Source organism: Sander lucioperca, chromosome 14 (assembly GCF_008315115.2).
Source record: "Sander lucioperca isolate FBNREF2018 chromosome 14, SLUC_FBN_1.2, whole genome shotgun sequence".
Taxonomy (NCBI): domain Eukaryota; kingdom Metazoa; phylum Chordata; class Actinopteri; order Perciformes; family Percidae; genus Sander; species Sander lucioperca.
In genome coordinates this window covers 34971753-34984252 of record NC_050186.1, presented here as the reverse complement: position 1 = coordinate 34984252, position 12500 = coordinate 34971753, and the positions used below count along the sequence as shown (strand labels likewise).

The 12500-nt window shown below is 41.5% G+C and overlaps 1 protein-coding gene across 1 annotated transcript in view; it reads right to left on the bottom strand.

Moving 5' to 3' along the window:
* uap1l1 (UDP-N-acetylglucosamine pyrophosphorylase 1, like 1) overlaps positions 1 to 6913 on the bottom strand; it is a 15672-nt gene extending 8759 nt beyond the window's left edge. The window contains exons 1-4 of the mRNA XM_031287244.2: positions 6260 to 6913; positions 3450 to 3654; positions 1653 to 1828; positions 1346 to 1518 (exon numbers count right to left, since the gene is read on the bottom strand). Coding sequence (XP_031143104.1) covers positions 1346 to 1518; positions 1653 to 1828; positions 3450 to 3654; positions 6260 to 6539 — 834 coding nt within the window. The 5' untranslated portion in view covers positions 6540 to 6913. The remainder of the gene's footprint in view (positions 1 to 1345; positions 1519 to 1652; positions 1829 to 3449; positions 3655 to 6259) is intronic.
* Between the last annotated feature and the right edge of the window lie 5587 nt (positions 6914 to 12500).

Genomic DNA, 12500 nt, shown 5'->3' with positions numbered 1-12500 from the left:
ACCAAGACATTTACAGCTTCCTTTATACACAACACCTTGTGCCTGCAAAACCGGAGCTTTCTGGTACAGTGTCAACTCAGACATTATGGGATTAAGTTGATTATGAAGGACAGTTGATCTAAAACATAAGTCTGCACCTGATACAATTCATATTTACTGCACTGCCATCGTCGGTACGAAGAAGGCCCTATTGAAATTGCTCCTTTTATTATTTTTCTTAGCCCAAATGAATCGCAATTTTGAAGGCCTATACATGCTCAAGAACTTATGAAACCCAGCCACTTATCAGAAATGGTAAAAACTTAATGGTAAAAGTTCTGATTGGGGTCTGGGGCTTCGGCGCTCAAAATTGGCTCAATAGCCCCCCGTACAAAATTGCAAGGCATTACATTTCCATGTAACACCGTTAAACAGGAAGTTTTTGCAATACATCGTATCGATCGCCCCGCACTCCGTGCACTGTCCGATTATCGTACAGATGTAGGACCATGTCAACGGGCATCCTGCCAGTACCCCCGCCATAACCAGAGTTGCGAGGGCCTGTTAATCACTGCTTGCAGCTTCATTATTTCAGTTATTCACAATCTGAGGGTGATTCTTTTAAGGGTGCTCAAGTTCATCAGCAGGCACAGAGCTGGAGCCCATGTACAGTTAATTCAATTAAATTTTATATATAGCGTCAAATCATAACAGGAGTTATCTCAGGACACTTTACAGATAGAGTAGGTCTAGACCACACTATAATTTACAAAGACCCAACAATTTCCCACAAGCAAGCATTTGGAGCAAACAGTGGTGAGGAAAACCTTCCTTTTAGGCAGAAACCTCGGACAGACCAAGGCTCTAGGAGATTAGGGTTACCCCAAGTGGCTGTAATAACAGTTTATTTAACAGCTCGTTATTCAAATAAGAGAAAGTCTTTTTTTCCCCCTCAATATTCATGTTTGCCATAACATAACAATAGGCTACCTATTTTATATACTTTCCTTCCTTTACGAGAGCGAGGTGGGAAGATTGATATCATTCTCATGTCTGTGTTTTAAGTACAGAGCTGGAGTCAGAGCAGGTGGACATACAGTATCCGAACAGAAAGACTTGAAGCAGGAGCAAACAGCTAGCCTGGTTCTGTCCAAAAATACATCTACCAGCACCTCTAAAGCTTACTAACGCAGTTTGTTTAATCTGTACACAAACAGAAATGTAAAAAGTATACCTCCCTGCTCCAGCTTTGTATTTAATGCACAGGCACGATGGTAATATTCTCATTTAGCTCTCAGAAAGAAAGCAAATGTTGAGCTATTCCTTTAAGGGACTCTTTTATATCTACTGAATGGTATTACTCTACCTTGGCTCCGCAGTCAGCTCCTTTGCTCACACAGAACCCAATAAACATGGGGTCAGCCATTTTGACCAGGATGTTGTCTACACAGTACACATGCAGGTACTCCACTCCTCTCTTCTTCATGTCCTCCAGCACCTTGTTGTCCACCAACGCCTGGTATAGACCACCATTTCCATCTGACAGAGAGTGGAGAGGTTTTGAAACACTACCTCAAACTATCCTGAATACACATCAGTGGCAATAGGTGAAACCATAGTGGTTTTACTGATATTTGTGTCTGGATCTTCTGTAGGAGCTGATGTGCACCTACCTGGGGCCATGGCTAACTTCCCTTTGCCCTGCAGGATGACCTTTCCATCAAACGTCACTGCTGGGATCATCCTTTGCTCAAACATAACAATGTTTGATGGCTCCAGACCAAAGTAGTTGTTCTCCCTGAAGAACTTCTCAGTGGGTGCCAGAGTGAACTCACTGGTCATTATGTACCTGAAGAGTTGCAATAGTACAGACAAGGTGTTAAAGGAGAATTCCGGTCGATTTCAACACGTAGCTATGTTGTTTGTTGTCACGTAGTGCTGTCAGTAGGGGAAAAACGAAAATAATCGGTGTTGCCTACAATGAGTTATCCTCCTGCTAGATTTCTCACCCATGCGGCTGAAACGGGGCAGGTTTTAAACGTGCTTTTAGCCTCTTAACATGTTCGAGATGTCATTACAAGTGCCTTGCCATGTGAACTGATTCCTTCCGAGTGAACACAGTGCATATGGCTGCAGTAGATGTGAAAGAAATGCATAAGGTTTTGCTAATTCATACCTCTGTTTAGTTCCGGTGTTCCGGTGGTGAGACGGCAAGACAAGTGCTTAGGGACCATCTATATTTTTCAAAAATAGGCATATGCTTATTTTTTTAAAGTAAGTGCTGTAGTACAACTAGCAGGAGATAAGTTATAATTGAGGTAAGTTTGGAGACACTACCTTATTTAATCATTAAATTAATAAATATTTTTGTTGTATCTCTTTTTGGTGTTGTAGTATGTAGACGGTCCCTAAGCACTCGTCTTGCCGTCTCAACACCGGAACTAAACAGAGCTGAATTAGCACAACTTTTATGCATTTCTTTCACTTCTACTGCAGCCATATTCACTGCGTTCACTCGGAAGGAATCAGTTCACATGGCAAGGCACTTTTAATGACATCTCGAACATGTTAAGAGGCTAAAAGCACGTTTAAAACCTGCCCCGTTTCAGCCACCTGGGTGCTAAAGCTAGCAGTAGCATAACTCGTTGTAGGCAACAGCAATTATTTTCGTTTTTCTCGCTACTGACATGACAACAAGCAACACAGCTACGTGTTGAATTTGACCGGAATTCTCCTTTAAAATCTTAAAGTTATTACTCTCTATAATCTTGTCGACATTATTTATCTTAAAATTTCTGCAAGCTTAACCATAGAGACAAAAACAGTCATGTTTTTAATCACATAACATGACTTAAAATATTTTTGTATCAACAACGGATCACATGTGAAAGTGGTCACTCGTAGTAACAAATCCACATATAATTATTACCAACTCTGCAGTTCCCTTTAGCTCCACATAGCTTTTAAGCATTAGCTCACTGTTGGCAAATGTAATGTTTTGGTTTAGTCTCACTGCTGTCATCAACCTTGTTACCAGCAGCAGGCAGTTGTTTTCAGCAAAAAAAGCTCTGATAAATTCACTGTCCAGCACCAAACAGTAGACAAACAGTTAGCAACTAGCTAACTAGAGCAGTAACTACAAAAAAGCTGAAGTTGAGAAAAAAGGGTTTGAAGTTTTCAGGCTGACTGGAAACTGTAACAGATGGATGTATACCCTCATTTTATTGTTAGCGGAGATTGCAGTTCCTGCTACTCTGCTAAGCCACATTTTAGCATGACTAGTTTAGCTGTTTATTCTTTGACTGTAGCCACTATCTTATTTATTTATTTCAATTACAGTGGTACAATTATCTTTAGCCACAGCTAGCAATGGCATCAGTAAGCTTTAACTCAATTTGGCTCTCTTGTTTTAACTATTCATAATTGTTTTTGGTCATAGTAGTGGAGAAAGATCCATTGTATAATCTTACCATGGAACGGTGCATTTTGAGCCATACTTTCTGTCAGCCAGCTCCTGGATTTTGTGAATGCGCTCTGTCTGGATTTGATACAAGGTTTTGCCGCTTGGTAGCCCAACGTTATACATCCCTTTGGGATACTGTACACCAAGGCGGGTCCCCTGACCACCAGCCAAGAGCAGGACTCCAACTCGATTCTCTGAGATTTGCAACAGCCCTGTCAAAATAGAGTGGTAAAAGAGTGGTAACATCATCAACAGTAGCAAGGCCTTTGAACTTTACAACTGGCATACCGACTGTAGCACAGTACCTTTTGGCATACTGTACAAGTGAAAACTTTCAAAAAACTTTACAAGCTGGCCTTTAACGTTTAACTTGTTACTGCTTTCATAATGCTGTGGTAGAGTTTTTTAGTAGTAGGAGATTACCAGTGATTTTGAGTGTTTTAGATCAGTGGTTCCCAACCTTTTTGGCTTGTGACACTAGCTCACAAACCCTCATAACAGGTCATGAGCAGGTCAAATTACATTTCCACTCCCAGATTGTTTTAGAGTTACAAAGAGGTAAATTTACCTCTTATCTTTATCTGTCTAGTATTTCAGAAGAAAAAGCAATGATGATCTCCTGGAGTCAGATCAGTCTCACTATTCATAAAGGCCTAAAGAAGGATTCACAAATATAATTCAGGATTTATATATAAATATATAAATGACAAAAAATATTTCAGCAACGGTATCCATGGCACTGTGTAAATTAAAATAACCGCAAACAGGGTAACCTCTAGCTCACCCAGTGGAGTGTGCACCCCATGTAGGCTGAGTCCTTGGCAGCGGCCCGGGTTTGAATGCAACCCGTGGCCCTTTGCTGCATATAGTCCACCCTCTCTTTCCCCTTTCCTGTCCTTAAACTATCCTGTCAATTAAAGACCATAAAAGCCAACAAAAAATTGAAAAAATCAAATTGCCGCAAACTTTGTTTTTGTCTTAAACTTTGACCCTTTCATTTTGTGCTTTCACTTCAAAGTTAATTGGAACATTTGGTTGCCTATAAATGTCTTGTTCATGCCAACCAAGCTAGCTAGCTAGCTACCACTAGCATTAGCTGGTAGCTTAAGGGAAAGTTTGCCGATTTTCTGTACTGCTGTACATGTAGATGAATGTACCCGGAGGTCCGTGTTTACCCGCCTGTAAACCTCCACTATATGAGTCACCTTAGATGGGTTTAGCATTTAGCTTAGCGCTGCATTGCAACCATAGACAACCAGGCCCCCAGGAAGTGCGGCAGGCTTTGAAGCAAATTGAACAAAGCGGCTTAACGGTGGAATTGCAACTCCTGGGCCATCATGTCATGCCCTCTGGCCCAAAAAAAAACAGAGACACATCTGTAAATCAGTGCATACATTTTTTGAGGGGCGTCCCAACCCCCGCGAAATGACTTGTTTTACCATTATCAGAATTTGATCCACTCGGTCTGATAACATTTGTAAAGTCTAAAAGAGCTGCATGATTGAACCATTTAATCACCATTCAAGTTAGTGTAGCTCTAAACAGGAAGTAGCTGGCTCAGCCGGTGGAGGTCTCTAGTGTGCCTGCTCTATGGGCCAATGCGGAAGCAGTGCTGATAATGTGTAATTGCATCTCTGCTATAGCAGATTGTTAGCCTGGTTGACACCAGACCCTTCTCAGTTGTAACTGAGAGCGGGTCTGGGAAAGGTTCATTCACAGCTCATTTCCAAAGGGGCGTCACCAACGGATAGTCCTTCAACCAATCAGACCAACGATCCGGGTGACGTAGCAGCGACAGCAGCCTCAACGGGTTGCCTCGGTTGCTGCGCTTCGGTGGCCGTCATGTTAAATGTAAACAAAAAGCTGCTTGCTGTCCCTGCGTTATCGTCATCGTGTAAAGCCCGCTTCAACGGTTGTGATTGGTGCCTCGATATGGAAAAATTTGAAATGGGCTTGTGGCCAGATTGACTTGCAGAGCAAATCTCAAGTTTGCCGGAAGTTTGTCAGGGTTTTCCCAGGCTAGCAGATTGTAGAAAAAGTCACTGTAAAAAAAACAATTGAGAGGCCTGGGCCACGTTCAGCCACGAAAAAAACGTAGCCACACGTTTTTAAATTGAATTGGGGGAGTTGAACTCCCTGTTGTGTCTTTTTATTACCATGAGTTTACATACAGCTGATTGGGTATCACAAAAGATCCTCTATACTAGTCTCTCCGTGCGTTCATGGACATCGGAAAAACGTTTTTCCGAGTGAAAACGTCATCATTCACGTCCCTTCCTGTCGGAATCAGAGGTGGGAAACTCGGGCCAGATTTTGCTAACCGAGTTTCCCAGTTGGTGACGCGTTGTTGACAACTGACGTTTGATGTAGGCGATTTTGGTTCACTGAACATATTTCAATGACAATAAACTGTTTATTGTGGACAAATGCCTCTGCTGAGAAACATACACAGACATAACATGTTTCAAATTATTCATAAATAGGCCTATGTATAAAAAAAACAACACATTAAACGTGTCCTTTCCTGTTCGTTGTCTTGCAGATAACACAAACACCTGACGATGTGCTGTTTGTATGCTCGCATAAGAAAACAGCAGCAAACTATTGTAGCCTCCATGTTTTCACCAGGTTTTCACACACCTGATGCTCAAGGCTACGCCCAACATTTGGTGGCAGTCATGCAACAAGTTGTTATGCCAAACGCCAATATAACAGAAGAAGAATTTAATAGGCCTACAAAAAAAGTAAAGTCCTGTATAAAAAACGGATTGTAGTGAGAGCATTACTGGTTACCGTAAGACCTCTAAAAGCATTCACCTTCATTTTCCCACTCTGCAAGAGAGTCTTTGTCACTTTTCCTCACGCTGCCGATGGACTCTGGGGGAACTGGCTCCATGTGTTGATCCAAGCTGGCAGACGGGGAGGCTGCAGACCTCGCAGCCCCTTCACAGTGATCCGTAAGTCCCTTTAGATCCAGCTGAGACAACTCTTGGAGGAAACTGTCTCTCTCCACCTCACACAGCTCCGGCCAAAATTGCAGGACGTGAGACTGTCCTGCACTCTCTAAACTCTGCTTCACTTGCTCCAAGGACAGCATTTTGTGTCTCGGTAACAAAGCAAACCGTGGAGTAGAAAATTAAAAAATACTCAGACATCCAACTTCCTTCTCTCAACAGGAGCTGTAGAAGTGTGGTAGTTTGTAGGAAATGACTGTCTCGTGACTGCAGCTCTCGGACCCAAACAAGGATCCTGTGGTAAATAAAGCCTGTATAACAGGATATGATGCTGCTGCTACCCAAATAAAGGCGTCTTTATGCTGCTTCAGGTTTACAGAAGCGGCTAAAAAACATGTTTGAAATAGCTTTCTGTAAACCGACGTGTGGACGACTTCCTCTCAGTCAGCAGCGAGCCACGAGACCAGAGGCTACAAGTCCGAGGGAAAAGCTGACTCAGCGTCTCTTTAGCTTTCTGTAGCCTACCGACTGCTGCACAAAAATATCAGCACCTACTACAAAATTAGACATCAGATAAGGAAATTAACAAAGACATACCCCTTTTTTTCTTTTCTTTTTTTTTAACTATATATTTGCACTATAGGCTACTACCATTACCATATACTTTTACTCCAATTCCTTTCAGCTGTTGCTGGAATGTAACTACATTGACTCAAGTAAATTCGATGTAGGCACTTGTACTTTACTTATAGTACTTCCATATTATATAACTTTAAAACTTCTACTCCACTGCCTTTTAGAGGCATAATATTGTACTGCTTTACTACTGTACACTTCATTTATCTGACAGCTTTAGTTACTTTTCAGATTACAATCTTTCATAAGCATCTTGTCCAATGAAAACCATATATCTTCAGTAGTGTTGATTACGAATGTGTTATGCTGAAGGATGAAGTGTTCCTTTATGGGTTGAGAAAATTCTCCTACTTCTTATACTATATCAACTTTATTAAACTTTATTAATTTAAAAAGCCTCATGGATCAGCTGGAAAATACAGTAGGCCTACATGAAAAATGTGTTTCTGAGCTCATAAAAACTTGACTTTATAGAGATACCTGGTTCTCACAGGACAGCGACCCTACAAACATGATCATCTTATAAAATATGATGTGTTGCTGTAGATTAAACTACCCAACAGTATATAAAGGAGTTAAATTTAGCACCACATTCATACAGATTTAGTTCCAGAAGTCAGCATTGGGAGTGATGTCTTGTTTCCATTTTACTGAAGGTCAGGATATTATTTTGTCTGATTGATATCATTCTATAGCCTATATTTTGGATAGGATTTTGTCTGAAGAAGTGATGTTAATTAAATCTAATGTTGAGGAGGGACAGTTCAGTTTAATTTGTTCAATTTAGTTTGATTGGAAGATTTGAGTTGTAGATATTCATGGAAGTGACTGCTCCTAATGCTGTAGCCTATATCTGGACCAGTTGGGAGAATGAGAAGTGTTAGATGTGTGATGCCCTTTTCGATCTAACAGGATTGTTAGATTGTTTTTTACACACTACATTTATTTGTAATTACTTAAAGCTATAGTGCATAGTTTCTGTCACCCCCATGAGGAATTCTAAGTAAGACACTGTCATTGAATCCACATGATACAAGCCTTTAGTGATGATCGCGTACCATCCCCACCCCTCCTCCACGCAGTTGCTAGTAGCCAAGGAGGACACGGAGGATTAAAAAAACATGGACTCTTCTGAAGATGTAACTATTTTAACTCAAGCTTCTACGTGCGAAAATCACCGGACTACATCATTTTGTAAACATAGCCATACTGAGAAATACAGAACGTTTTGTGGAGCTGATAGTCTTAATTAGCATTGTTATCAACTCATTTGGCAATGGCTTGAATGTAACGGATGCCCATGAATATCAAATAGTTGTGCACTATAGCTTTAAAGCTTCAGTAGATAGAAAGAAAAAAAAGCCAGCAGAATTTCAAGTACAGTGAGACCTCTTCCTGCAGCTCTCCCTCTACCCTCTTTGTCTGCATGTGTACAATAGTAAATAGGAACTCTCTGTGAAATGACCTGTGATTGGCCAAATTCTCCCATCACGTGCAAGATTTTCTAAATAGAGCCAAGAGAAGGTGCATAAGTCTACTTTTCTCTCTTTTCTTAAATCACATTTTGCTGAAAGGTTTTTGTGGAATTTTTGCCCAAAGACACCAAAGATATATTGCCTACCACAGTGTAAAAGTTTTACACACGTTGCAATGTCAGTTTAAACTATAGCCATGTATTGGCTTTAAAGAAACTATTATGCACTCAGTACTGCAATTTAAAGGAGAATTCCGGTCGATTCCAACACGTAGCTCTGTTGTTTGTAAATTAGGAGTACTGTCAGTAGCGAGAAAAACGAAACCAATCGGTGCTGCCTACACCGAGTTATTTTCCTGCTAGCGTTAGCACCCAACAGGCTTAAACAGGGCTTAAACAGGGCAAGTTTTAAACGTGTTTTTAGCCTCTAAACATGCTCGAAATGCCATTACAAGTGCCTAGCCATGTGCAGTTATTCCTTCCAAGGGAACACAGCAAATTTGACTGCAGTAGATGTGACAGAAAGCCATAAAAGTTGTGTTAATCAATACCTCTGTTTAATTCCTGGTTTATGGTGAAGCCCACACTAGTCGAATGCCGATCTCATACAATCCAACATTCTATATTATATATATTCTATCAACAAGCTGTAACCTGACACCACAGTGGAGCGAGCAGAGCTGCACTTCAAGAGTTCAACAGCTAGGTAACCTAGCAACGGCAGCAGGGGGAGGAACTCACAGAGCTGACAGAAGGAGCTTGGAGTTAGATCAGGACTAATATGAGAAAATGGTTCCAGTTTGTGCCTTTCCAAATTGCGGCAACCAAATGAAGAGATATTTGAGCTTGAGCTTTCACCGTCTACCCCTCCGCAACCGGGAGATTTTACAGTTGTGTGTAGCATGATTATGTATAAAACCACACACTGCACTGTACATACTTTACATTGATTGTGTCTAGATTGTGATATTGTAATTTCCTTTTTGTTGTTGAAGTAAAGACACAAAAGCACAAATGTAATGTGTACTGTTATATTATAAAACCACTGATAACAGACAGGTACAGCAATATATTATAGAACTGTACAATGTACTTATTCTTACAATTTATTTATTCTTACAATTTACTTTACTTGTACAACACTTTTTCCTAATAGAACTGTGCAATTGCTTTGTTTATTCCTAGTAATGGCAATACCAAGTATTACTAGAAATCATAGTATTAGACTCAGAAAATGTCCTCTGCCTCTTTGAATCCCGTGTAACTTCCAGTGGGGGAGGGGTACTCTTGTCTGATCACTGCTACAACACAGGTAGGCAAAGTTCTTCTGGTGCCACGGCCAAGGCGCTCTCCTCTCAGAACCCACTCCAGAATCACCCGGTAGGCCACGAGTCTGCATTGGTTGGGGGGGAGGAAGGGCAAGCTTTGGTTATTTCACTAAAGAAGTGATGCATTTACTTATAATAAATAATAATACATTTAATTTATAGAGGGCTTTTCATCGTACTCAAAGACACTTTACAGTAAAAAGCAGCACATATAGCACATTAAAAACAGATAAGCAATAAAACCAACACATACAACAAGCATATTTAGAAGCAATTAAAAACATTAAAAACAGTAACTATCAGGTGAGAAATGTAAGATTATTGTATGTGGAAAGCTAATCTGAAGAGGTGTGTTTTGATTAGTGTTTTGAATGTGTATTTACAACAAATGTACATGTACCTAAGCTAGGACAGAGTCACGACAGCCTGTTGTACTCACTCATTAGACAGCTGGCCATCAGGTCCGTCCGGTTTAGGCTGCTTCTTCCAATTTACTTTCAGGACAAAAAAAAAAAACGCTTCCAGAACATCCTTATAGAGCAGATGGGGAAACCTCTGTGTATGGGCGAAACCATGTCCGTTATCTGGGGACCCGTCCAGACCAGGCTGGATGAGATCCCATTCCTTAGAGCACAGGCTTTCTTCCTCGGTGGTCAGTGCGATACAGTATCCACACAAGCATCATGTACCCGCATCACGTGCAACCAGCCACAACTGTAAAATCTCCCGGTTGCGGAGGGGTAGACGGTGAAAGCTCAAGCTCAAATATCTCTTCATTTGGTTTAGGGCTGAACGATATGGACAAAATTTCATATCTCGATATTCATGCCAGATATCTCGAGATCGATACGATACGATATGACTACGGGTTCGGTGAAAATCAAGCATTTTTCAGAAAAATAAACATCATAATACAAAAGAGTGCAGTTTTATTGATTAGAACTCACTGCCAGTCATCAACATTACTGTAACATAGTCACCAATCAATAAATAAAAAAATAAAAATGTTTACTGCAGCTCTGCTTTAACAAAAAAATAAAATGCAGCAGCTGTTGGTGGAGTTTTGGAATGGCCACTTGGTTAAAATGTGTTCGGGATGATAGTTTATAACGCTTGTCCAGCGTGCGAACCATTTTTTGCTTTGTGGTTGGCTGGCCGTAATGGTGCGTTCAAGGGCAATCGTAAAAGTGAATATGGTGACTGCCAGAGCTGTACATGCAGGGCGTGCGCGGAGGAAAATCTATCGTTTATATCGTTACTTTTTCGATATTAATATCTTGAATGTTCATATCTAGATATAGATACGATAACGGTATATCGTTCAGCCCTAATTTGGTTGCCACAATTTGGAATGGCACAAACTGGAACCATTTTCTCATATTAGTCCTGATCTAACTCCAAGCTCCGTCTGTAAGCTCTGTGAGCTCCTCCCCCTGCTGCTGTTGCTAGGTTACCTAGCTGTTGAACTCTTGAACTGCAGCTCTGCTCTCCACTGTGGTGTCAGGTTACAGCTTGTTGATACATACGCGTTACTATGGAAAGAACCTCGGCAAATCGTTTTTTGTGGAAAAATACATTTTGGAATATTGGATTGTATGAGATCGGCATTCGACTAGTGTGGGCTTCACCATAAACCAGGAATTAAACAGAGGTATGGATTAACAACTTTTATGGCTTTCTGTCACATCTACTGCAGTCAAATTCGCTGTGTTCCCTTGGAAGGAATAACTGCACATGGCTGGGTACTTGTAATGGCATTTCGAGCATGTTTAGAGGCTAAAAACACGTTTAAAACTTGCCCTGTTTAAGCCTGTTGGGTGCTAACGCTAGCAGGAAGATAACTCGGTGTAAGCAGCACCGATTGGTTTCGTTTTTCTCGCTACTGACAGTACTCCTAATTTACAAACAACAGAGCTACGGGTTGGAATCGACCGGAATTCTCCTTTAATATTGTAATTTTGTTTGCAGTGATAGTACTTTACTTGCCTTTGGTAATCTCTACAGAGGGAAATGCAAACATATTCCCTTCAGTATATTTTCATATAACCAGGAAATATCCTGTTGTGGCTTGTTCTGACCCAGAACGCAGAGATTACACACACAGAGGGAGTGGTTTGTAAAGGTTTTAATGAACGGAATAATACTCAGAAGAAGAGTGAGGCTAGTGTCTGAGCGGGGCGACTCCAGCCTGTGCGAGTTCCAAAACGAGCCGAGGGGGGAGGATCCAAGCTGGCAGAGCCCCTCTGGGCCTCAGCTTGTCAGGGTGAGCTTGATGGAAGTCCTTAACGAGCTGCGGATCCAAAATAAAACTTCTGGGAATCCAGGAACGTTCCTCTGGCCCATAACCCTCCCAGTCGACAAGGTATTGAAGCCCTCTACCCCGCCGTCGAACATCCAACAGCCTTTGGACAGTGTAGGCCGGGTGGTCGTCAATCATGCGTACAGGCGGTGGGGGATCCGCAGGCGGGCAAAGAGGGCTGGACGAGACAGGTTTGAGTTGCGACACATGAAAAGTTGGATTACATCTCATAGTCCGTGGCAACTTCAGCCGCACAGCTGAGGGATTTATAATCGAATCAATGACAAAGGGGCCCAAAAACCGAGGTGCCAATTTGCGAGATTCGACTCGCAGGGGAATGTTCTTGGAGAGCCACACCTGTTGACTG